The following is a 24,688-nucleotide window of genomic DNA, read 5'->3' as shown; positions in this document are numbered from 1 at the left end:
GACTTCAGTAAGATGGTTCAGGTGCTGTCACACACACACACACACACACACACACACACACACACACACACACACTCAGTAAAATGTTAGAAGTTGTGTTGTATTGCCAGGTGTGGTGGTGCACATCTTTAATCCCAGCACTTGTGAGGCAGAGGTAGGCGGATCTCTGTGAGTTCAAGGTCAGCCTGGTCTACATAGTAAATTCTAGGGTAGTAGGGATGTTACAGAAAGAAATCCTGTCTCAAAAAAACCCAAACAACAACAGCAAAAGTTGTGTTGTGTAAACATATGTGTTTCACATGTTTATGGATGTAGACATGTGGAAGCCAGAGGACATCCTCAATTGTCATTTAACTGTCATTCAAAAATCAAATGTCTTTAATTTAAAAATATTATATATTTAATATATGAGTACACTGCTCCTCTCTTCAGACACACCAGAAGTGGGCATCAGATTTCATTACAGATGGTTGTGAGCCACCATGTGATTTCTGGGAATTAAACTGAAGACATCTGGAAGAACAGTCAGTGCTCTTAACCTTGTTGTCTCTCCAGCCCCAATTCTCTTCAGTTTTTAAGATGAGGCTCTCACTGGCCAGGAGCTTGCCAAGTTTACTAGGCTGGCTGGCCAGAGTGCCCCAGGGATCTCTGTGTCTCCATCCTCCCAGTATTAGAATTATAGGTATGTACTGCCACACTGAGCCTTAAAAATTGTTGTTGTTGTTGTTGTTGTTATACAGTACTGACTGGCTACTGTATATAGTGCAGACTTTCCTCAAACTCAGATCTACTTGCCTCTGCCTCTCTTTGCCTCTGCCTCTCTGCCACTCTGCCTCTTTGCCCCTCTGCCTCTCTGCCCCTCTGCCTCTCTGCCTCTCTGCCTCTGCCTCTGCCTCTGCCTCTGCCTCTGCCTCTGCCTCTCTGCGTCTCTTCTTCTGCCGGAAGAAAGGCATGTGCTACCATGCTGGCCCCAAACATTTTTTTAAAAAAGATTTATTTTATTAATTTTATATGTATGTGAGTACACTGTTCCTGGCTTCAGACACACCAGAAGAGGGCATCAGATCCCATTACAAATGCTTGTGAGCTACCATGTGGTTACTGGGAATTGAACTCAGGACTTCTGAAAGAGCAGTCAGTGCTCTTAACTGCTGAGCCATCTCTCCAGCCCAAACTTTTTTTTTAAGTGTGGGTTCTGGGCTTGAACTCAGATCCTAATGCTTGCTCAACAAGTGTTTACCCACTGAGCCATCACCTCTGCTCCCGACAGTACCATTTTCTGTGAACCTCTAGCATCAGAATGCACACATAGTACTGGCATTTGGGCATTATGTGTGCTGAACCATCAAGGTAAAGGTCTGGGGTCTTTAGTGTATGAAGCAAGCATGCAAATGATCTGTATGATGCCCAGGTTCTTCAGGTTCGAGGGATCAAGGTCCCCTCAGGTGACAGCCTCCCCCATCTTGTGAGCAGGGGACTTGCAGCAGCCCTAAGACCACCTCTTCTTTGCTCCTGTGACTTGGTGTTCAAGCTCTCTGGTCACTGACCCTTTGAAGTTTGCATACTCGTGCGAGATCCCTGGATATAGGAATCATGATCTATTTCTTTGAACCTACAGCAGCAGGATTCGAATCCTGTGAGTCCCTGTTCCTTCATTGTGTGACAGTTGCCCTTTGCATGTGCTTGTGTTCCCAGGATTGGAATGTCACATGGCACACCAGCAACCCTGACTTTACCAAGTGCTTTCAGAACACGGTCCTCACATGGGTGCCTTGTTTCTACCTCTGGTCCTGTTTTCCCCTCTACTTCCTCTATCTCTCTCGACATGACCGGGGCTACATCCAGATGACACACCTCAACAAAGCCAAAACTGTAAGTCACCTGGTGTCCCTCTGGGGTGGGGCATCCAGATACTTGTGTAGCACAGGTTAGCCTTGGGTAAAGAAGACAGAAGAATGTGGTAGATCAAGGCTGGGAATTTGGAGGCAAGCATAGGTCAAAGCTCAGGCCACAGGACATTTGAGTAAAATCTTTAACCTCCATTGCCTCAGTTTCCCTGTGTTTACACTGGGGAAGATGGAAACTTTCTCAGGGGAGTCTCATAAGCTCTTTGTTTACTAAAGCAATTTCCTTGTATTTATTTATTTTGACTGTGGAAGTATTTTCAGGGCCAAGGGGACGACTCACTGGATAAAGTACTGCGCAATGTGAGGACCAGAATCCCTGTGAACATTGAGGTGGAAACAGAAGTTCCCTGGGCAGGCTGGCTAGCCAGACTATCTGGAAAGGGATCCCAGGCTCAGAGAAGAGACACTGAGTCAGGAGTAGAGTGAAAGGTGCCTCAGGGCGCACCTGTACCCACACACATGTGTGTCTCCCCACACAAGTACAAACATGACATTAACATGCTGAAAGGCTATGGTCCTGAAATTAGTCTAGGTTATAGGGAAACTGCAAGAACAATACCAGAGCCTGTGCTGGCCCCTCTGCCAAGGCTCCCATTGGCCAGCCTTTCCACTCTTGTCATTTGTTTCTTTCTTAGTCTCTGCTTTCTCCACATGGACATATTCCTGTGGGTTTTTTTTTCTTTTAAAAATTTGGCCATCAGTGAAGAGGTGACATGCCCTTGTGTCCTCTAATTCTTTATTTTTATTTCTTTGAGGCAGGTTCCTACTTTGGAACCCAGGCTGGCCTGAGATCCCCTGCCTTGCCCCTTCCTTCATTCTAGGGTTTCAGATCACTATGCCTGGCTTGTCCATCATTCATTAGTGTTTCTTTCCTCAAATTGGACTGTTCTTTTATTAAGTATCACCAGTGACAGGTAGGGATAGAACCATCTCGAAGTTGTGACCAGAGGTCAGATTCTGAGCAAGGTACTAGGGGTATGAGAATTACACAGCTGGGAACGGTGGAATAAACCTCTCATCCTAGGACCTGGGGGCTAAGGCAGGAAAATCCGGAGTTCAAAGCCAGCCTGGGCTCTATAGTGAGGCCCTGTCATGAAGAAAGAGAAAGGGTAAGAAGCTGACTCTTTATCTGAGAACCTTGGAGGTTAGCTGGTGTCCTCATGGTGACATTTTTGGGATGCTCAGAGAGATCCCAGGATTGCTGCTGAAACATGTCATGATGTCCCTTTTCTTCCAGGCCTTAGGATTCTTTCTGTGGATCATCTGCTGGGCAGACCTCTTCTACTCTTTCTGGGAAAGAAGTCAGGGAATGCTCCTAGCCCCGGTGCTACTGGTCAGCCCGACACTGCTAGGCATCACCATGGTGAGGGTTGGCTGGTGGGGCTGGCAGCAAGAAATGGAGGACGTGGGCTGTGGTGTGGCTGAGTGGTAGAGTGTTTGCCTGGCATGAGCAAGGTCATGAGTTCCATCAATAAAAGAGAAGCTGCGTTGTGAGCCAAACATGGTGGCACATGCTTTCATTCTAGCACTGGAGAGATGTGGAGGGCAAGGCCAGTCTGGCTGTAATAGTGAACTTGAGGCCAGCCTGGGCTATATGGGAGCCTTGTTTCACAAAACCAAGAAATAGGGGCTAGAGAGATGCTCAGTGGCTAAAAGTGCTTGCTGTTCCTGCAGAGGACTCAGATTTGGTTCTACCATGTACGCTGAGTGGCTCACAACCTTTTGTAATGCAAGCTGTAGGGGAATCCTCTTCAGACCTTGCGGGTACTCGAATATATTTGGTATACACATAGACGCATACACATACCAATAAATAAAAATAAAAAATCTGAAAGGAACAAAACTTAAACCTAAAACCAACACACAATACTGAAGAAATGGCTCAGAGGAGAAAGATGCTAGTGGTGTAAATCCCATGCAAAGGAGGGAGAAGGGAACCATCTATGTGCTCTGACTTCCACATGTTCGTTATGGCGTGTGTGCACACACACAATAATAAAACATCTTAAAACCTCTGAAACAAAACATGCAGAATCTCTAATGTTAGAGAAGCCGTCAGCAGCAGCTGCGTCGCCTATCCTGACCTGCAGTTCCCTGCATCTTTAAGTGCAGCTCACAGAATGTCATTTATAGGAGTTTTTCAGGACTGGTGGACTGGGAGTCCTCGAGAAGGCTTTAGGGACGTAATGTAAGAATGGCCCCTAGGATCCTACATGTAAGCAACACAGACAGCTGTGACTTTAAATTTACAGATAGACGGTGAGTGTGTTTGAGTCTGGTAGGACTCTTGGTATTGTGCTTGAGCTCGAGGTCATTTTAGAGTGGGACAGGCACCATGTGTCTCCTCTTACAGAGAGGCCCAGGGCTGTGGATGAGGTCATGGGTAGCTGAGCCACACTTGGGTCCTGTGCGAAACCCAGAAGGTTTTTAGAGAGCAGAGACCTTGGCAGCTGGAAGAAGAGGAGGAAGAGCAAGCTTAGAGCAGACTTGGGGGCAGAGAATCAGTTTATCTGAAGGGTTGGAGCTGAAAGGACATATACAGGGAAGAACAGGCTGTAAGTCAGGAACAGTGGAGGCTCAGGAGAGAGGGGTGGTGACAGCGAAGACACGGTGGTGCTGACGGCTGTGTTAACCAGGTGTCAGGCACAAGACTAACTCCTGCATGACCTATGTTCATGTATTTGCACATTCTTCTCATGTTGTAGTTAAGTGAGTGGAAGTCCAGAGAAGTGAAGGAGCTGGGCCAAGGTCACAAAGCCAGGAAGTGGTAGAGCCACATTCCCATGCTGTTCTGATGTTTGTGATGGCTCTTGGCTTATTTTCTGGCTCTCTGGCTGGGCTCGATTCCTTGCGGGCACTTAGCAAACATGTTCTTGCCCTGACTGTGTGTGAGATAAGAATGTGTGGCCTGGCTGAGCACAAAGAGATCCAATGGTGTCTCTGTAAAAGACTAAAGCTGTGTGTCCTGGTCTGTGGAGATCTGAGCAGGGAGCTCTGAACTTGGACCTGGGGCTTGTACTTAAGGAAACTTCAGTGAAGGGAAGAAGAGTGGAGCTGAAGCCCAAAGGGCAAATAGGATGAAGGGACTGAGGGCAGAGGACCATGTTGTTGAGAGCAGCATATCCAACATTCAGGGTAAGGAAGAAATGGAGGGTTGGCCTGAGTGCCTGGGACAGGCATGGAGAGGAGGAGGTGAGAGAGGATGTTCCAGTGGGAGGTAGAGGACCCCAAGGCACTGCAGCCTCTCAGTGAGTGGGGTCTGCTCTGCATTGTCTCCTCTCAAAGCAGGATCTCACCTCTAAACTGAGCTTTCCTCACATCCCTGTTCGGGTCTTACTGGAATCCCGTGACTCAGGGACTGGAGGACGGCTTAGTCGTTAAGAGCACTTGCTGCATAAGCATTAAGAGCTGTTCAGATCTCCAGCACCCATGTAAAAAGTCTGGCGTGCCACACATATCTTTAATTGGAAAGCAGAGGCAGCTTGGTCACCAACCTAGCTCTAAATTAAATGAGAGGTTCTGTGTCAAGAGAATAAGGCAGAGAGTGAGAGAGCAGAATACTCAGAATCATCCTCTGGACTCCGCCCATGTGCACCCATGCAGACATGTGCACATATACTACACACTGTCACACGATACACACAGATAATAAAAGAAAGATACCTTTAGAAAATGACTACAGCTCTTTAGGTAGCTGCTGTGGTACCGTTGTGACTGGGCTAAGGCCTCCTCTCCAGGCAGCTCTTGGACCCCTGAGACATGCTTGCTCAGACACCATGGGGCCCTGCAGTCCTGCCTCTCTAACCTCTTGTATACTTTTCCCTTCCAGCTGCTCGCCACCTTTTTAATTCAGTTTGAGCGAAGGAAAGGAGTCCAGTCCTCAGGGATAATGCTTACTTTCTGGCTTGTAGCCCTACTCTGCGCCCTTGCCATCTTGAGATCTAAGATCATCTCTGCCTTAAAAAAGGTAATCGGGAGAGATGCTTCCTCCATTTTGTATGGTCATGTGTTGCCATGGGAATCACAGGTTGGGGACCAAATAGGTTCTGCTGCTTTTCCAGGAACATCTCTACTCTAGACCCTTCTTCCTGTCTACAGGCAAATGCTAACTCACACTACACTTCTGTCTGTAGTGCCTCTGTAGGCTGGCTGGGTTGGAGCTGAGCTGAGCTGGGAGCTATGTTTGCCCAGTGGCTGCTCCCCAAGTACCCTAGACATGTTGACCTTGGTGCTACCAACTGTAACTCTGACAGGAAGTTGTTGAGGCTGGCTCCTTGTGCCACTCTCAAAACATTTGAAGAGTATACACTTCTTGGCTAGTCTGTCATTTCTTGTTATCTGGGAGCTAGAGACTGGCAAGAGCATGGAGGAGGATGGAGGGAGGGAGCATGGAGGAGGGAGGATAGATGTGGAGCACTTATGAAAGAACAAGGACAGTGGACAGGGACAGTGGCTGGCATGGTTGAGTTTGTGTTTTCCTAAGTGCTTCTTCAGGGACTGCACATTTCTCATGAATAATCTGAGGACCATGGCCAGTGACTCTGATGAGGCACCTCTACCTCAGCACTGACAAGTGGACAGAGGCTTTTCATTGTGGGACACTCTCCTGTGCTTTGTAGGATATCTAGGGCCACCCTGGCCTCCATGCCCTTAGCTCCTGGTGTGTCAGGAGCTAATGTCAAACATTCCCAGAATCCACTAGAATTGTTGTCTGGCAGGCAAAACCACCCTTGGTGGAGGACTACTGGTAAGTTCAGCAGTGGAGAAGCCAGGGCATAGAAAGGTTAAGTAAATGGATAAGGTCCCATAGCCAGAAGGAGCAGAGCAGACCTATTCTACTCCCTGCTGTCAAGGAACAGGAGATGGAGCCACCTTCCTTCTGTTTTGTTTTCAGGGGAGGGAAATGTGGGGAGGCCTGTGGCAGGGGAGGTGGCTGTCTGCAGCCTGCTCTTTGGGCTTATCTTAATCCTTTTTACTCTTGCTGTAACCAAATCCATAGTCAGGCTGATTAAGAGAAAACAGAGGTTTATTGAGCTTGTGGTTCTGAAGGCTGAGAGGTCTGAGGTTTTGGGGCAGCATCTGGAGAAGGCTTTGCTGGCAGATTTCCTGCAGAGGCCCATGATGGGCCATTTCCCACCATCATGGCCCCTTGCCACTGAACACCATTACCTGTGACTTGAGGATTTGATGAATCATATGTACCCTGCCTTCAGGGAAGATTATGTTAATCTGTGTCCCTGTCTTCTCCCCTCTAAGGATGCTCAAGTGGACATGTTTCGAGATTCTGCATTCTATCTCTACTTCACCCTCGTGTTCATTCAGCTTGTGCTGTCCTGCTTCTCAGACAGCTCACCCTTGTTCTCTGAAACTGTCCGTGACCCGGTAAGTGTGACCCAGGCATGTATGCCCAGGTGGAGAGAAATAGGCAGTTGTAGCTAACTCTGATTGGGCTCAGGTCCTGAACCCAGCACTATCTAGGTACTCGTTCTGAGTCCCACTTCACCAATGCAGACTCACATTCCTTTCTTGTGGAAGCCCATAGCAAAACCATTCTTCTCACTTGTCAGGCAGAAACCTGTGCTTGGATATACCAGTGTCCTGGGCTGCGCCTTACAAGCCAGCTGGCAACTTTTACTTAGCATGGTGATTTTAGAAAATGTGAGTAGAACCCACAGTGAGATCCAACTGCCCAGGCTTTCTAGAAAAATGGGAAATTTTGGTAGATTAAGGCCATGGTCCTCAGGGCTGTAGGTGGTAGGAGGTAGGGCTGGGGCTGGGGCTGGGGCTGGGGCTGGGGCTGGGGCTGGGGTTGGGGCTGGGGCTGGGGCTGGGGCTGGGGCTGGGGCTGGGGCTGTGGTTCCACCTTATTTTAGATCGCGATTCTCTGCTATGGTCCCCACCAGGCCCTCTGCCACCTCTGCCAGTTCCATGGACATTCTGTGAACTGCTGCTTCCTGCTTTCTTCCTCCCTCTTAGTTGCCACTGAGACTGTATTTCCTTTATCCCTGAAGCCTGACCTTGCTGTTTGGCTCTCTGTAGATGTGTGCTGGCTCCCTGTTTGGAACATTCCTTTAGCTTTGCTGATTTGGTACTTGGTATTTATACCTCCTTTATTTTTTTGCAGGACTTCTTTCTTTATGTGAACACATAGCTCAGTCACTGAGGGGCCAGGACAGGGCATAGCTGTCCATCAGCTCCCTGCTGTGCTAGACAATTTACATGCATGCCTCTTTTTGTTTTTCCTATTTTTCAGACAGGGAAATGGAGTCTTAGGGACTTAAGTGCCTTGCCCACTGTAAGTGGCAGAGCAGGAATTTGAACACAGGACTGATCCTTCTATAGAACCCCATCACTTCTCTTGGTTATACTCCACTTAAGGGCACGTTTTATAATGGCTGGATTGGTTCCTTAGGTCCAAAGGCAGAGATTGCCCTGGGATCTTGATGCCTTAGGCAGGGTTGGCATTTGTGGACTGCTAAAACGACATAAGGGGAGGTCCTCTGAGGCCTGCTTGGGACCTCCTGGAATACTGGATATGGCTTCCATCTGTCTACTTACTCTAAAATCAGGAAGGAAGTGGAGGGTACCAGTGTACTCAGAGTTATGCTGAAGTCCTGGCGTAATACCAAAAGTTGGTTCCCTTTGAAACATTGTGTTTATTTATTATGACAAAATATATTTAACCTAAGATATCATGTTAACTGCTTTAAATGGTTCAGAGCCATCAGGAGCTTTTGATTTCATTCATAACACAAGTATTGTAGCTGGCTGACTTCAACGGGGACTGTGTTAAGACACAGAATCATGGACCCCTTCTGGGGTGAAGCCTAACACAACTTGACAGCATCCCTAGGTGGTATGTGCGTTGGTGTGCAGGTGTGTGTGAATGTGCAGAGAAGCTTAAGTGGCACCAGTTCAAAGCTCTCAGACTTGAATGAGCGATTTTTTTTTCCACTTGCTTTTTGCTATGCTACAGATGCCAGTGTTTCACCATCGAGTCACATCCCTAGTACCAAAGGACATATTTTTGAAGACTAAAAATTTTGGGGTGCTGGCAGAGCCTCTTAGGAGACAGCTATATTAGGCTCCTGTCAGCAAGCACTTCTTTGCATGTGCGGTAGTGTCTGGGTTTGGCATCTGTATATGGGATGGATCCCCAGGTGGGTCAGTCTGACAAATACAGAGGCAGATGCTCGAAGCCAACCATTGGACTGAGCATGGGGTCCCCAATGGAGGAGTTAGAGAAAGGACTGAAGGAGCTGAAAGGGTTTGTAACCCCATAGGAAGAACAACAATATCAACCAGCCAGAGCCCCCAGAGCTCCCAGGGACTAAATCACCATACAAAGAGTACACATGGAGGGAGGGACCCATGACTCCAGCCACATATGTAGCAGAAGATGGCCTTGTTGGAAATCAATGGGAGGAGAGGCCCTTGGTGCTATGAGGCTTGATGCCCCAGTGTAGGGGAATGCCAGGGTGGGGAGTTGGTGGGTGGTGGGTGGGTGGGGGAAGTACCCTCATGGAAGCAAGGGGAGGGAGGATGGGATAGGGGGTTTCTGGAGGGGAACCAGGAAATGTAAATAAATAAAATATTCAATAAGAAATATTGGGGCTCAGAGAAGTTGTGTTATCACAATATAATTTATACCTAATTTATGCCAAAGAGGAACCTATTTTTGGAGTTGGTTGACCCTGAGGCTCTAAGTCCACCTGTGTCCTCTTGTGTCCATAGCAGATATTTGTAAGGCCTCTGATGTATGGTACAGCGGTGCTAAAAACTTAGCAGTGTGCGTTGTAGCAGGATTAAAGCAACGGTCAGGGGAAACCTCTCATCCCTTAGAGATGGTGCCTATAGCTGGCACACAGAACAAAGGTCAGAAGACAGGATGGTAGCAGTGAAAAGTGTGTCTCTATTAGAACTGGAAAGGGCAGTGTAAGTGCCCTCCACAGGCAGCTGCTGGCTTCAGTAAGCATGTGTTTCTGGAGCACCCTTTTCCAGGTCCAGGGCCTTTCTATTGTAAAAGGGAAGAAGGGAGCAGCCTCTGAAGGGATGGGCTGTACCATGGCTGTTGTCAGTGATGGGTGCTGGGTGTTGGAGGCTCGTACACTCCTTGGGTGGTCCAGAGCAGTTCTGTTACTGGTTTAGAATTTAACCTTCATACTCAGTCACGAATATCTGATCCTCTCTTCCTGCCTTAGCTGGAAGAACTGTATATAGGACGTGAGATGTCATCCTGGCTGTCTTTGAAAGATACAGTCTGTCACGTGTCCTCATGCTTAGAAGCAAGCACTTTTCTGTCTGGGTCTTCCTTCCCTTCCTTTCTTTTTCTTTTTTAAACACTTTAACTTACTTTTAGTGTGTGTGGCCACCTGTGTGTGCCACAGGGTGTTCTTAGAGGTCAGAGGACATCCTCCAAGAGTCCTTCCATTGTGTGAGTTCTTGGGGAGCCAAGTCAGACTTGGCAGTACCTTTACCCAGTCATCTTGCTGTGTAGCCATCTCGCTATGCAGTCTAGACAGCTTTGGAGTCATCATCCTCTTGCATCAATTTTCCCAGTATTGGAATCACAGGTATGTCCTGTCATTCCTTACTTGGTAAGTTTTGTTTTGTTTCTGAGATAGGGTCCCAGGCTGCCCTTGAACTTGAGATCCTCCTGTATCTGCTTCCTGAGCACTTGGATTACAGGTATGTGCCACCACACTGGGCTTAGGTGTCTTAGTAAATGACTCAAGTCCTGTCATGACACAGTATGTCACTAAGATCCTACAGAGTTTCCTTTCTTCATGGCTACCTACTCCACTCCAGAGGCTAAATACTGAACCTTGCTCAGAGTGTTCCAAACTCCATCCTTCTTGCCACCTTCCTTCTGCTTTGGGTTTTAAGGAATTGAGCAGCGCTGTCTGTCTGTCTGTCCTCCAGTCCTCCACCCCCCAAAGCTAGGCTAAAGATGAATCAACCTTGACCTCTGTCCTTGAGGTGAGATGGAAGGGGCGTGTGTGTGTGTGTGTGTGTGTGTGTGTGTGTGTGTTGCAGAATGGACAGTCAGGGCTAATGGTCCCTGAGTGCCAGGAATGACAGAAAGGCTGCTGCTAGGTGAGGAAGTTTTGTGCTTATGTTCACTTTGTGTGTTTTAATGAGAGGGGCTCCTAGGAGACATACTATGTGCAAAGTTCCAGATGTGTGATGAACTTATTTGTGTTTCTGGGACACTTCAGCTTGACTCTGTCAGAAGGCTCCGTCCCAGGAATTAATGATAAGAGTCGGGGAGAGGAGGCTACTAGGAACCGAGTACAGTATACACGTGATCAAGAACAGAAATATATACATATACACACATATATATATATATATATATGTATGTATGTATGTGTGTGTGTGTGTATACATATATGATTTTTTTCCTTCGAGACAAATTCTCATGTAGCCCAGGCTGACAACTCCTTTTGTAGTAGAAACAACCTTGTATTTCTGATCCTCCATTCTCTACTTCCTGAGTGCTGGAATTACAGGCATGTACCACTATGCTTGGTTTATGAGGCGCTTGGTGTATGCTACGCTAGCTTTCACCAAACAGTCCCAGCTCTAATACTGTATCATGGACGTTTAATTTCATTGTAGTGGGAGTTGTGAAAACATCGATAGTGTTACCTTCTATTTGGATGTGTTTTGGGGACCCCTTGGGCTAAAAGAAGACTACATAGGACTTAGGGAGTTTGGTGGCACTCAGAAAGATGTCACAGATGGCCAAATAGCCAGAGTGAGGACGTATGTACACTAAGGGGTTTGGTACAGGCTTAGAAAATGGAAGGTTCACAGGAAAAGGGCTTGGGAAACAGATCCAGGTGTATGCTCTCAAAACACAGAAGGAGGTGTTTTGAGCAGCTGTTGTCTGGCAGGCCTGCAAATTGCCAGTTAACACAGGTGCCAGAAGACATCTGGAAAAGTCTCATTATTGGACCTTCGCATTGTTTAAACCAGTCATAGGCATAGCAGTGCACAGTTCATTTAGCCTGTACAACAAACCCAGCAGAATGCATATGAAGCCTCCTGATTTGTAGGTCAAAACACAGAGGGACAACGTGGAGTACAGGAGAGAATCTATACCTAGATCTTGTTAGAGTGTAGACCATTGTCCCTACCGCCAACCTTCTTGATATCATAGGGCAGGGCATGGCTAGAACCTTTTATCTCTACAAAATTTGCTGCTGCTGCTGGGGCCACGTTGGAGAACCATCACTCTAAACTACTTGGCTGCTGCCCATATACCTCTTACTTCAGTCTTTTAGTCTGAGCACATTGGGCAGAAAATTGAGTTAGACCATAGATAGCTCTCGTTAGCTTTGCTATCACAGAAGCCCTCCCATGTTAGATGCTTCCAGAAACCAGCTTCCAAGTTGATAGATTTCCTTCTATGTCCTTGTAGGGGAGCCCTTGGGCTATAGCTTCAGTTAATCTAAGTGTCCCTGATAGGATTTAGAGGAGGGAGGAGGCCCAGAAGTAGATGAAGCTTTTGGAGGATGCAGAGAGAAATAGCAATGTCTTGCTTACCAACATGACCTGTTGTGTTTGCTGGTGGGTCTCTCCTAGTGTTAGGAACTCACTCAGTTTGAGTGGCTAGAGTGAGACTTTGTCTCCATAAACTTGAGGGTCTTATTGAGCTGGACCTGTGCTTATGACAGCCCTAAGAGCCACCTCCCCTCTATATTGAAGTCAAGGCTGAGGGAAGACTGGAGATATTGTTGAAAAAAAAAAAAAAAAAAAAACAACCAAAAAGCAAACAAAATCCCTCTCACTTTAGTAGGAGTTTTATTCTGTAGCCAAATATGAGTGACGCTGGCCCAGGAACATGGTTGCTTCAAGTACCATGGTCTAACATGGTAAAAGTTTCAGAACAAAAGAGAGTCATAAATCAAGGTACTTTTCAAGTCATTTGTGGGACCCCATGTATTGAAAGTCTTAGCTTTGGGCTTAGTGGATGCTGGTGCTTTGTTGATACACCCTAAAATGTTTCACGTGATTACCAGAATGCTGCTATGTGGACACACAAGTAGGCAATGACTGGCTACTAAAGGGGCTAAAGGTGGCTCAAGACAATTTTCATCTAGATCTGCACCATTCTAGCTTTCCACAATCATCAAGTGCTAATCAGGTAGGCAAGAAGCATCTTTAATACAGGTGTGGCTTTTTCTGGGAACTTCAATGATAGACAGTTGTTGTGGTACAATTAAAAAAGGGCAGAGGGGTTCCAGTGAGTTCCCACTCGGCGCGGATCTGCACACTCTAACTGCTCCTCTGTCGGCTGCTTTCACACACTGTTCTCTTGGCGGGTTGTTACCATGGCTGACGTACACATTGCATTCTGAGGGCCGTGCTAGCATGGCCCCACGCTAAGCTAGCCCCAAGCATTCTATAGCCTAGCACGGCTTCTTGTCATGGACTCTGCTCACACTCCCAACAACCCAGTGAAATCACTCAACAGACTGCAACCCAACAACCAGATTTATATGTTAAGTACTCAATGTATAATACATCCACACAGTTAACTTACAACCAATTGATAAGGATATAAAGCATCCACCTAGATAAGATGTAATTTGTTCATTTAGACACACACAGTCCTGTACATATCTATCCCTTCAGAGTAGTCCTAACAAGCTGTAGTGTACAGAGAGGAATCTTAACGTCCGCCGCCGCGTCCTCTTGGCTGCTCCTCCCTTCCTCTGTCTCCTCCACTTCTAAAACTTTTCTTCCGCTCATCCTTCCTTCTCATCCAATGACAGGCCTCGTTCTATCCTGTACCTGCCTTCACCTGCATAATGACATCAATCTACACACTTTTCTCTCAAATATAAGCTGAGCACTACTATTCTTATTTTGAAATTTATCAACATTTTACCAGTTAAACAGAACATTTAGTTATCTATTCCAGTTTAAGAAAGGCTTAAAATCTATGTTATATCCCCGCTAGCTTGTATATTATCTGATAACTATCAAAATAAATATGTATTTTCAAAGTTAAACACCCTGAGTCAGTTATGAGACTATAATCAGTCTTCACCCCATCAGAAATCTGAGAATGACCAATTATCTATAAACATAGGAAACCTAACATGGCTTCCAGAACTGAGACAGGTTGTGGAGACAAATCTCCACTAGCACAGTCCTCTGTTAGCAACATGTGAGCACAAGAGTCTTCAGTTTGGCCCAGGATCAACTGACAGACTCTTGACGTGCAGAAATCTTGAAGGGCTGATAATTCTGGCTCGGCACAGATTATCAATCAATTATTCTTCATAAAGTGTCCCTTTTTGGACAGTATTAGTCTGTAGGTGAATTAGGCAGTTTCTGCCCAGTGGCTGCCTAGCCACAAAGTATTACCTCATCCAGAGGTAGAGATGTTCCATTTCTTCCTTAAATCTGCCAAAGGGGAACTGTTAGGAGCAGATATGTCTCAACAAAAGATAAATAATTTTAAATGTCATATTTTGTGGATTTCTGATGTTTTTGAAAACCATCTATCTATATAAGGTAATCTGGACTGTTGTCTATTAACTATTCTTAGCCATTTCTGACAAGAATATTTTAAAAACACTCTAATGGTGAACTAGGAGCCATGAATTTGCTATTTGGCCCCTAATTCCTATTTTAATCAGCTCAGAAGTTTGTAATGGCATCAGTAGAATGACTGGGTCCAAACCTTGTACTTTTAAATTTTTGTAACAAATAAGTTCTATACCAATGTAAGGATATGACTTTATCTTAGATACCAAATGATTATGGCTGTACAAATCATTCTAGCTAATCCTCCCCATTAAAGTATGACCATTTCTAAATTCTCCTAAAAACAACCTTAGAATAACCACCTTCAGCCCTGTAAAATCCAGGAAATTGGGGCGACGACTCTTCAGTAACTTCTTCAAGCTGTAGTGTTGAGATATCCTTGGGGGTATGGGGTAAGGAAAATGGAGTGAATGCTGCAGCTGGATGTGTGTCTTGACTGGACCCAGCTGAAAGTTTTTGCGATCAGGAATCCAAGACAAAAGTTTCAGCATCATCTAGATAACTTTCTGTTTGATTCTCTTGAATCTAATTTTTCAGGCGGTCTCCTCTATCAAATCTGATCCATGTGACCCTGGAAGGTGTCCAGAGCTTAATCACCCTTTTTAAAAACACAAAGACACAATTTTTCTCCCAAAATACTGTGTTCTGTAGTCTGTAACCAGAAAAGCTTGTATCTTGTACTCTCTCCCAGAGGCATAATAGAACAAGTCTCAAATCGCACCCATTATGAAAACTGAAACAGAAGTAAAATTTAAAAAGAAGTGAACTAAACAATAGTGTATGAGCCTTTTTAGGCTTTTGTAATCTGTCATTTCAGAAATTAACCCAAAATTCCTGTGGAGCCCACTTAAGCTTTCTGTTGTGGTAAATATCAAAAGTAACCACAAATCCTTGCTAGCTGGCATCATCGAGCCATATGGCCTTTAGCGAAATAATTCATAAAACAAATTATACACCTCCTATCAATTCCAATACCAATAAGAAGTAAGCAACTTATGAAACCACGACTTTAACCCAAAATTCCATGTTAGAAAGAATATGAGTATCCTGTAAGACTTATTAGAGCATTATATCTTTATACCATCTGTCTGTTAAGATCTCTACTTGTAGCCTTAGACCTCCAGTAACTAGCAACTTCAGTAATATATGTCTGTCATGCACTGTGCCTGGTGCTACAGACTTCTGTTTATCTCTACCTAGTTATGAATTGTGGGTGAAATTCCCCATGCAATTCGGACAAACTCTGTATATAAGTATTCTAAAAGCAAATAAACTAGCTTTTTAAATAAACCATATCCTAACCAACATCTACTAAGGAAGCAGGAGACCTAGAGTCTGTGAGCAGACCCCTCCTCTGTTCCTTTGTTTAAGGTTCCCACATTTGGGCTATCACATGACTCAACATGGCGCTGAGCCCTCTTTCACTTAGAAAATAAAGCTTTCTCAGGCTGAAAAACTTCAATTTTTAGTGGATTTTTATTCTAACACGTTGGTTCGCCACTGTCCTTGGAGGCCTAATTGTATACTCAGCATGTCTTAAGGCTTGAGGTTTGAGGAACTATGATCAGACACCTGTCTATCTCTCTGTCTATCTATCTCTATCTCTATCTCTATCTCTCCATCTGTCCATCCAACCATTCATGCATTTATCTATTGTCTGTCTGTCTGTCTGTCTGTCTCTCTGTCTGTCTGTCTGTCTATTCATAATACTAAGGGTTTGCTGTGAACTACTATGTGGTTTCTTTCCATTCTGGTTTTTTCTTTCCTTAACCCTGTAGCAGCTTCAGGATGTGTTCCAAAAAAACTTTATTTACAAGCAGCCAGCTTGCAATCCCTAGTTCATCATCTCTGATGTAAAAAGTACCAGGCCCAATGCTTGGGGTAGCATGGTTTATGTTTTAGTCTGCTCGGGGCCCTGTTGTAAGTAACTTTCTTGGTTTATCTCATTTAGTCACCTCTAAGAAAGTTACCTGACATCCCACAGGTTTTAAATAAAGCCAAGGCTCAGACCTTCCCTCCTAAGCACGGGGACCCAAACCATCCACTGCTTCATATTCAATCCCTGCTCTACCATATGCTGTGGGGTGTGTTTGGAGTTGGCCCTCTTTTGTCATGGTTAGGCAAGAGTGTTTCTCTGCTGATGTCTTGACACTGCTCCTTATTACTTCCTCCCACTTCTTTTCCTCTTCTCCCTCCCTTCTTTAATTTTTATAGCTGTTTTAGATAATTTTATTTCTTGTGTTTTGCTTGCATGTATATATGGCCATTATGTGTATATCTGGTACCTGGAGGTTAGATGAATCAGATCCTTTAGAACTGAAGTTCGGGAAGGTTGTGAACCACCATGTGGGTGCTAGAAACAGAACCGTGGCTCCTCTGTAAGAACAAGTGCTCCAACTCTGAAGCCTTGCTTTTTCTTTTTTTGAGGCCACATCTGCCTCCAACTAATTATGTACTTAAGGGTGACTCTTAGCCTCTGATTCTTTGTCTTCACCTCCTGAGTGTTGGGATGGCAGGCCACACCTAGCTACTACCTTCATTTTGGTATTTTTATTGTCTGTTTTTCCCAGGGAGGCATCTTCATAGGGTCAGGGACCTTGTCATCTCCCTTCCAGCCCCATCTCCAGCATTGACCTTCATCCTGGCATAGAAGCAAGTCTATGAGCTTTATCTAAGAGTTTCCCTCTCCAGCCAGCAAACATCTTAGTCTTTTGCCTTGATGGGCCAACAAGGTTGAGATCTCTACTTCAGGAGGGATGGTGTGGCCTTAGCTAGGGAAATCCATGTTTTAAACGTAGCCCTATGGGCCTCATGTAGTTCTTTTGGCATTGGAGGATCCTTTGAGGCCTCTGACTTTCTGGGTATGAGTACTGAGGTGCTGAGATATGATACTGGAGTTACTTACCTAGAACCCTACAGGACTGTGATCTGAACCCAGACTGAAGGCATCTGCCTCAGCTTGTTAGGCCTCCACTAGGGTGAGGAGGGAACAACTGCTCTGGGCACATGCTTCCTGGGGGAATCTGATGAGCAGCAGACTTACTATTTCTCAAGAGCTCTCTAGTCTGCATAGTGGCAGCTTTACATTTATGTAAACTCTGTTGTGGTATAGTGAGTTACTATAGATTTTATCCCTAAGAAAGCTGGGCAAATACTTTTCTATGTATTGCCTAGGCAGATGAATTTTCTTCCTGTCCTGTTTTTTTAATTTTTATTTTATTTTTTTTTGTTGTTGTTTCTTTTTTTAATGACTTAATTAAAAACAAAAAGATGTATATAGCCCAGGCTGGCTTTTATCTCACAGCAGTTTTCTTGCTTTAGTTTTATGGGATTGCAGTGTGGAAAGCCATGCCTGGTTTGTGACTTTGTTTTAAGACAGTTCTGCTTGCAAAAAGTTGTAAAAACAACAGAGTACCCTTGCATCTTTACTCAGTAATAATATTGGAGAGATAAGGGTTAAAAAAATAGAGCCATTATTTGGCCAAATATCACTCATAACAATTCTTTTCATGTCATCAAACATTGCAGCAAGCTATTGTAGGTGCAAAATGAACCATCCTGTCATTAGGTGGGCTTATTGCTTTACTTATTAACTGCAGCTTTTCTCTTTGACTGCCGTGATGTGGGGTTTGTTTAGAAAAGGGAAATGAAATTCTTATCTCTTTTCATTTAATCTGTGTAACAGAACAATGACTTGTGTCACTTGTCTTTTTAACATCCATATAAATCTGCGTATGACACATAGTGTGATGTGGTTTGGAACACTGCTTTTCTAGCTCACCTTTTCCCAGCCAGGGCCCCTTCTGACTACTTCTAGAGCTTTGAGCATGTTCACTCACCTTTGGACCTACTGGCTCTGGGGTTTAACCGAGTGTTTTGGCATTATCTTGTTTGTTTCTTGCCCAGTAATTTGTTTTCAAACAGAAATAAACTTTGATACTCTGATTCTGCTCCCTAAACCAGCTTCTTCTGGAACTATAGGAATGGAGCAGTATCAACAGACTGGATAGGAAACTCATGATTAGAGTAGGCTGTCTCTTCTGCTCTCTGATTGCCTTCTCTCAACTCCTGTTCCTTCATAGAGGCCATTTTGGAATTGAGAGCTCAATGTGCCCATGTTAAATGCTTGAGCTCTGTGCTGGAAATTTCCCAAATTTTGTCAAGTTGGCCTTCTGCCTCTGGTAAAGAGATTCTTTGATAGCTGGTTCAAAATCTCTATGGCTCCTAGAGTTGCCTGTAAGAATCCCAACATTTCTAATCTGACCTTTAGTATAGACTCTACAGCCTCCATTATAGATTGCCAGATCTCTTGCCGGATGTTGAGCCCAGGGCTCTCCATAGTCAAGGCAAGTGTTCTGCTGTAGACTTATGTCCCTTTTGGGTCCCTGGGTCTGCCATGCTTCTCCACATTCCTGGGCTCTCAGCACATTGCTTTATGTGAGGAATGTCTTGCTTTTCCTGTTGCTATAGTTGTCTTCCATTTATTCTTCAAATGATGGATTGGCCTTCCATAGAGAGGCTTTCTCTGAGCCTCATGAACCAACCTGTGCTGCCTTATGTGAACTCCATGGTCATATCCACCTACATTTAGACGCTGGTTCCAGTTAAGTTTTACATTGTTTCTAGTGTTTGTATAGTCATTGTTGATTGTCTGTCTCAAGAGCCCTGACTATTTGTCTCACACATCCTGCCACTTTTAAATATAGAAACTCAGACAGTTTCTTTTTTAACCTCTGTTCTCATTTAATTGCAAAATGGGGTGACACTTAAGCCTGCCTTGTAGGGTGGTCTTGGAGATGAACTGGTCATTTATATAGTGTATAGAGCAGGGTAACAGCATACCACAAGGTACATGGGTTGTCTCTGTTCATATTTGTGTATGTTTCCTGACACATAGTAAATACTCAGGACATAGCACAAAGAGTCCATACGTCATAAAATAGCAAAGCTAGGCTGGGAGTGAAGATCAGTGAGGAACACTAGCCTAGCATGTGCAAGGTCCTGAACTTGATTGCCAGCAATGCAACACAAAAGTATATACCTCTTCATAAAGAGTGCTTGGTGCATAGTAGATGCTTATTAAAAATGTGCTCAATAAGTGGGTGTGTAAAGTGGGGAGAAGAATAACACCACCTTGCAAGGTTGAGGTGGGAATGTAGGAAGGGAAGCTCCATAGTACTTTATAGTGCCCAGCATATACTAGGTGTTGGGATAGAAATCTCTGCTCACATTCGGACAGACCACACCAAGCCAACATTGTTCCACGTGGAAAGGTTTAATGAGAGAAGAAGAATAGAAGAGGCCATGAGCATGTGGAGGGGTGGGGGAAGGGAATGGGGAGAGAGGGAACAAAGGGGAAGAGGGCAAGAGGGCAGGAGCAAGAGGCAAGAGAACAAGAGCAAGAGAAGAGAAGAGAATGAGGGCAAGCAGCCCCTTTTATAGTGAGTCAGGATGCATATTTGTCTGTTGCCAGGTAACTGTAGGGGTGGAACTTAGACAGAATACCGACAGTAGGTGCTCATGAAATACTTGTTGAATGGGTGAATGTTGTAGGGCCAATGTTAACTAAAGATTATGGCGTTGCTATGAAGATGGGTTGATAGTGTGTTGTTCTGTGCTTGCATACAGTAGGTACTCAAGCATTTGTTGGGTGAAGATGGAGGGATGAGCTCTGAGGCTCAGGAGAGCAGTTCATGTGGGATGCAGAGATGTGAGGATGTGGGACATGATCCTTTGTAGGAAGAGTGGTCAACTATGCCTAGCTCTCTCAGATGTGGAAAGTTAAGTTTGGATTACCCTTCTCCCCTCTCCCCTGTGTCTTTTGTCTCCTAGAATCCATGTCCAGAATCGAGTGCCTCTTTTCTTTCCAGGATCACTTTTTGGTGGATTACAGGGTAAGGCTGGACTTCCGGATGGGGTAGAGAGTGGGGACATGAATGCAGGGGCTGCATGAGTGCTTCCATGGTGCTCAGCTTCCTTTAACTTCCTCCTGCACTGTCTACAAGTTATATCTTAAGGTCAATAACTGGCCTTCAATGTTATGAATGCTTGAGTGATTAAGCCACAGGCAGTGAGCACCCTTAGCTTCTGGCATAGGCTTTAGCAGGCATGCCTAGGCTCTAGGCTTGCCTTTTGATTGAAGGGATTTGTAACTATTTAGTATGGCATCCCATCTGGCTTGGTTCCAGGACCCTACAGATACTACACTTCATATAATGTTCAGTCTTCATATAAAGCAGAGTAGCACTTGCATTTAACCAGATCTGCCTCATCTTCTGAATCATGTCTAGATGGTGCATGACCTCTAATGCAGCATAAATAGCTACCGTGCTGTACTGCTTAAGGAATGATGACAAGGAAGAAGATATCATGCCCCCCGAAGACAAAACTTTTCCAACACAGATACAAACTGGTGACATTGCAGCAAAGTCATATATGCATGTCATAGGAAACGCACGAGGAAGATATACATCACCACCAACAAACATCTAGAATTTTCATAGGAAGCAAGAAGATCAGAGGTTGAAGGTCAACCTTGGCTACGTAGAGAGTTTGAGGCCAATCTGGCCTCCATGAGGCCATGTTCGAAAATAAAATAATTAAATATAAAATTTACAAATCACATTAGAAACAAGAAACACCCAGATATTTCTTTCTAAACACAGTGTGCACCTGTTTGTCAAGATGTGTCTGTTTTGTTTCCCTAAAAGACCTAGTAGAATTAGCTAATTAATATGACTTCATGTCCATGTAGTCTCAGATTTTTCTAGTCATGGCTAGACAGCAATAGCAGGTGTGTGAGGGGAGGGCCATAGTCTCTTCTTTCAATGCTAATTGTGTCTCCCTTTGTGTCTTGCTTCCAGGATGATGGTGCAGGGCTACCGCCAGCCCCTGAAGAGCAGTGACCTCTGGTCATTGAATAAAGAGGACACGTCAGAAGAAGTGGTACCTGTGCTGGTGAATAACTGGAAGAAGGAATGTGTTAAGTCGAGGAAGTGAGTGTCAAATTTCCGTGTTCTTCCAGGCAGGGCAGACGTAGCCTAGGCTGATCTGTTACCTATCTTTAGCCACCCTGGCTGATTCTGGTTCTGGTTCTAAGGCAACTGCACTACCTCCCTAGGCTGCAGTTCCTCTTCTCTCAGATGGGGAGTGGAAGTGTTTAACACCATAGGGAGCTCCCAACAGTTCCCTCCTGTCATGTCAGCAAGTTATGTCTTTAGCTCTCCAAAAGGAGAGAGGAGGCTATCTGCCAAGCTGGAGTTGATTCTTCTGGATTCTTCAGTCCTCAGCCTTGCCCTGCTCAGTCAGTCTTTAACTTTTTCCTCTCTGAGCATCTGTTTGGTGTCTTGAATATCCTCTGAATGTTCTTGCTGCGGTTGAATGCTTTTTGTTGAACATGTTAGGCATGGAACTTGAACCCTGGTGTGCCACCTGAGGCCAAGGCCTCACTGTCCTGGCTGCTTTGGTGCTGAGCTCTGGACCTGGGTTCAGGCATTGGGACAAAGCAGGCAAATGCCTTGCATCTTGGATTGTTTGGTTTTATAGTAAGATCAGAGGGAGTAAAGGGCACAGTGACATAGGGCATTGTTTTAGAAGAATATTCAGGGATTGCTCCTGTAAGAAGGTGGCATCCAAAAACACTCACTCAAAGGAGGGAGTGAACCATGTACATACCCTGGGACAAGGCCTTCAAGTTAGAGGGACAACTGAGGCTTGGGCAAATGACTGAGACTATGAGATGTCTTTGCAGGGGCCCCAGACTAGGCTAGAGAGTTACATTGAAGGTGTAGTAGGAGGTCAAAGGCAGATTCTATACAGGGCAGTGGTGTGGTGAGAATTCTGTTCAATGACAACCACTAGTAGTAGTCTCATTTTTAAATATATTTATACTTGTATGTATGTATGTATGTATGTATGTTTACATTGTGAGTGTTCATTGTCATAGCATGTGCATAAGGGAGATCATAGGACAACTTATGGGAGTTGATTTTCACCCTCTACCCTGTGGGTTCAAGATTGAACTCAGGTTGTCAGGGTGGATAGTGTGTGTCTTTACCCATTGAGCCATCTCACTGGCTCTGAGCCTATCTTTGTGTCTGGCCCAGTATGCTGTTGGCTTGTGTACTGGCTGGTTTTGTGTGTCAACTTGACACACATTGGAGTCATTAGAGAGGAAGGAGCCACATTTGGGAAAATCCCTCTTTGAGATCCAGCTGTAAGGTATTTTCTCAATTAATGATCAGTGGAAGAGGGCCCAGCCCATGGTGAGTGGTGCCATCCCTGGTCTGGTGGTTCTGAGTTTTGTAAGAAGGCAAGCTGAGCAAACAATGAGAAGCAAGGTAGTAAGCAGTGCTCCTTCATGGCTTCTCCATCAGCTCCTACCACCAGGTTCCTTCCCCATTTTGATTTTCTTTCCTGACTCCCTTCAGTGATGAATAGCAATGTGGAAGGAAGTATAAGCCAAATAAACCATTTCATCTCCAACTTGCCTTTTGGTCCTGGTATTATATAGCAGTGATGGGAAGCATGACTAAGACAGTTTGTGATGATACTTTGTGGTCTCCTCAGCCTGTGCTCCTCTTATGGTGAGGACATTTTAGTTCGTGTTTCCAGTTGGCATGTATATCAAGTGATTCGGTGGCTGTGAAAAAGAATTTGATAGTGTTTTTGTTTTGTTTTTAAATTAAGTAGTCACTTATTTGTCATTCTGTTCCCAGGCAGATGCCCTAGAGAACTGGAAGCTTAGGTTCTAAAAGGCTTGCCTTGTTTGTGATAGCCCAAGACAGAATCAAATCCAAACGCCTGGTAGAATGTAAGTAGAAGTTGGAATTACTGCTCAGAGCTGAGGGAGGAGACACAAAGTTATTATGCTAAGTGAAAAAGTAGATAGTTGTCCTCCTAGTATTTGATGTCCAAAGGGACTTGAACAACACCACTGGAGGATGTACCGGCAATGTCCCAGTATATCTAATTAAAAGAAAACCAGGGCTGGAGAGATGGCTCAGCAATTAAAGTGCCTGACACTCTTCCAGACGACTTAAGATTGGTTCCCAGTACTGATCTTGGACAACTCATAAGGCTCCAGGTTTACTCAAGAGTTGATAATCTTGGGGTTGGGGATTTAGCTCAGTGGTAAAGCGCTTGCCTAGGAAGCGCAAGGCCCTGGGTTCGGTCCCCAGCTCTGCAAAAAGAACAAAAAAAAAAAAAAAAAAAAAAAAAAAAGAGTTGATAATCTTGAGAAGATAGAAGACCTATTGGCCTGCCAGCTCTATCTTGGGGAACTCTGGCTCAAAAAGTTCTTATAGAAGGGGGTTGGTTTCTACATCTAGGCTTGATGGCCATCCTTGTCATTTAGAGGATGTTTATCTTCCTGTCAGTTGGCGCATTCTTGAATAAACAATGACCTTGTCTCCTAATTCTTTAGGTAAACATTTTTTTTTTTTAATTAAAGAACAGATGAGCAAGTCCTTAACTCTGCTTTGATCTTATTTAAAGACCACTGGTGTTCCGTGTTCTGATAATGAAAAGCATTCTTTTAGGAAGTTTGGGTACCAGAAGTTGTTCCTTTTTGCTCCCTTTCCCTGTCATAGTTGACTGTAATAGCTCATTTGTCAGCCATTGTAAGGTTTTTTTTTGTTGTTGTTGTTGTTGCTGGTGGTTTAGAAGTTACAACATTAAGCAAAGGGGGAGCAGAGTAACCTTACCAGGTACAAATTTGTAAAGAATGGCCATCTAAAAATGGGTAGTGTAAAAGAAAACGAAGTAGCTATTAATTGCTCTAAAAGGTATTGGTTTAAAAGAGTGAGGTATGGTCTTTTTCCCATATCTATAGTTTTAGTTACTTGTGATCAAACATGATCTGGAAATATTAAATTTATAATTTCATTACTAAGTTGTTAATTACACATTATTCTTGTTCCATCATATTCTGTCATCAGAGGTGACAAAATTCTTTTGTCTGCTGTGTCCACACTGGGTATACTACTTACCTGCTAGTGGACTGTTCAGCCATGATCTTGGAGACATGGCTCAGGAGGTAAGAGCACTGGCTGTTCTTACAGGGATTCTGAGTTCAATTCCCAGCAACCACATGTTGGCTTATGCCTCTTCTGGCATGTAGGTTTACATGCAGATAGAGCACTCATATACATAAAATAAATTAAAAACAAAAAACCCAGATTCTTCGTGCAAGTAAGCCTTAAGTGGTAGCCTAAAGT

At 44.6% G+C, this 24,688-nt stretch overlaps 1 protein-coding gene across 3 annotated transcripts in view; it reads left to right on the top strand.

The window, feature by feature from the left end:
- Positions 1 to 24,688, top strand: part of Abcc1 (ATP binding cassette subfamily C member 1) — a 121,248-nt gene that overhangs the window by 37,381 nt on the left and 59,179 nt on the right. For all 3 annotated transcript variants that reach the window (XM_032913104.1, XM_032913105.1, XM_032913103.1), the window contains exons 2-7: positions 1,696 to 1,872; positions 3,145 to 3,270; positions 5,737 to 5,874; positions 7,164 to 7,289; positions 20,304 to 20,365; positions 21,335 to 21,466. In XM_032913104.1, the coding sequence (XP_032768995.1) occupies positions 1,696 to 1,872; positions 3,145 to 3,270; positions 5,737 to 5,874; positions 7,164 to 7,289; positions 20,304 to 20,365; positions 21,335 to 21,466 (761 nt within the window). The remainder of the gene's footprint in view (positions 1 to 1,695; positions 1,873 to 3,144; positions 3,271 to 5,736; positions 5,875 to 7,163; positions 7,290 to 20,303; positions 20,366 to 21,334; positions 21,467 to 24,688) is intronic.

Source organism: Rattus rattus, chromosome 9 (genome assembly GCF_011064425.1).
Source record: "Rattus rattus isolate New Zealand chromosome 9, Rrattus_CSIRO_v1, whole genome shotgun sequence".
In the NCBI taxonomy this organism is placed as follows: domain Eukaryota; kingdom Metazoa; phylum Chordata; class Mammalia; order Rodentia; family Muridae; genus Rattus; species Rattus rattus.
The sequence above is the reverse complement of the archived record's forward strand: the minus strand, read 5'-3'. Positions and strand labels throughout refer to the sequence as shown.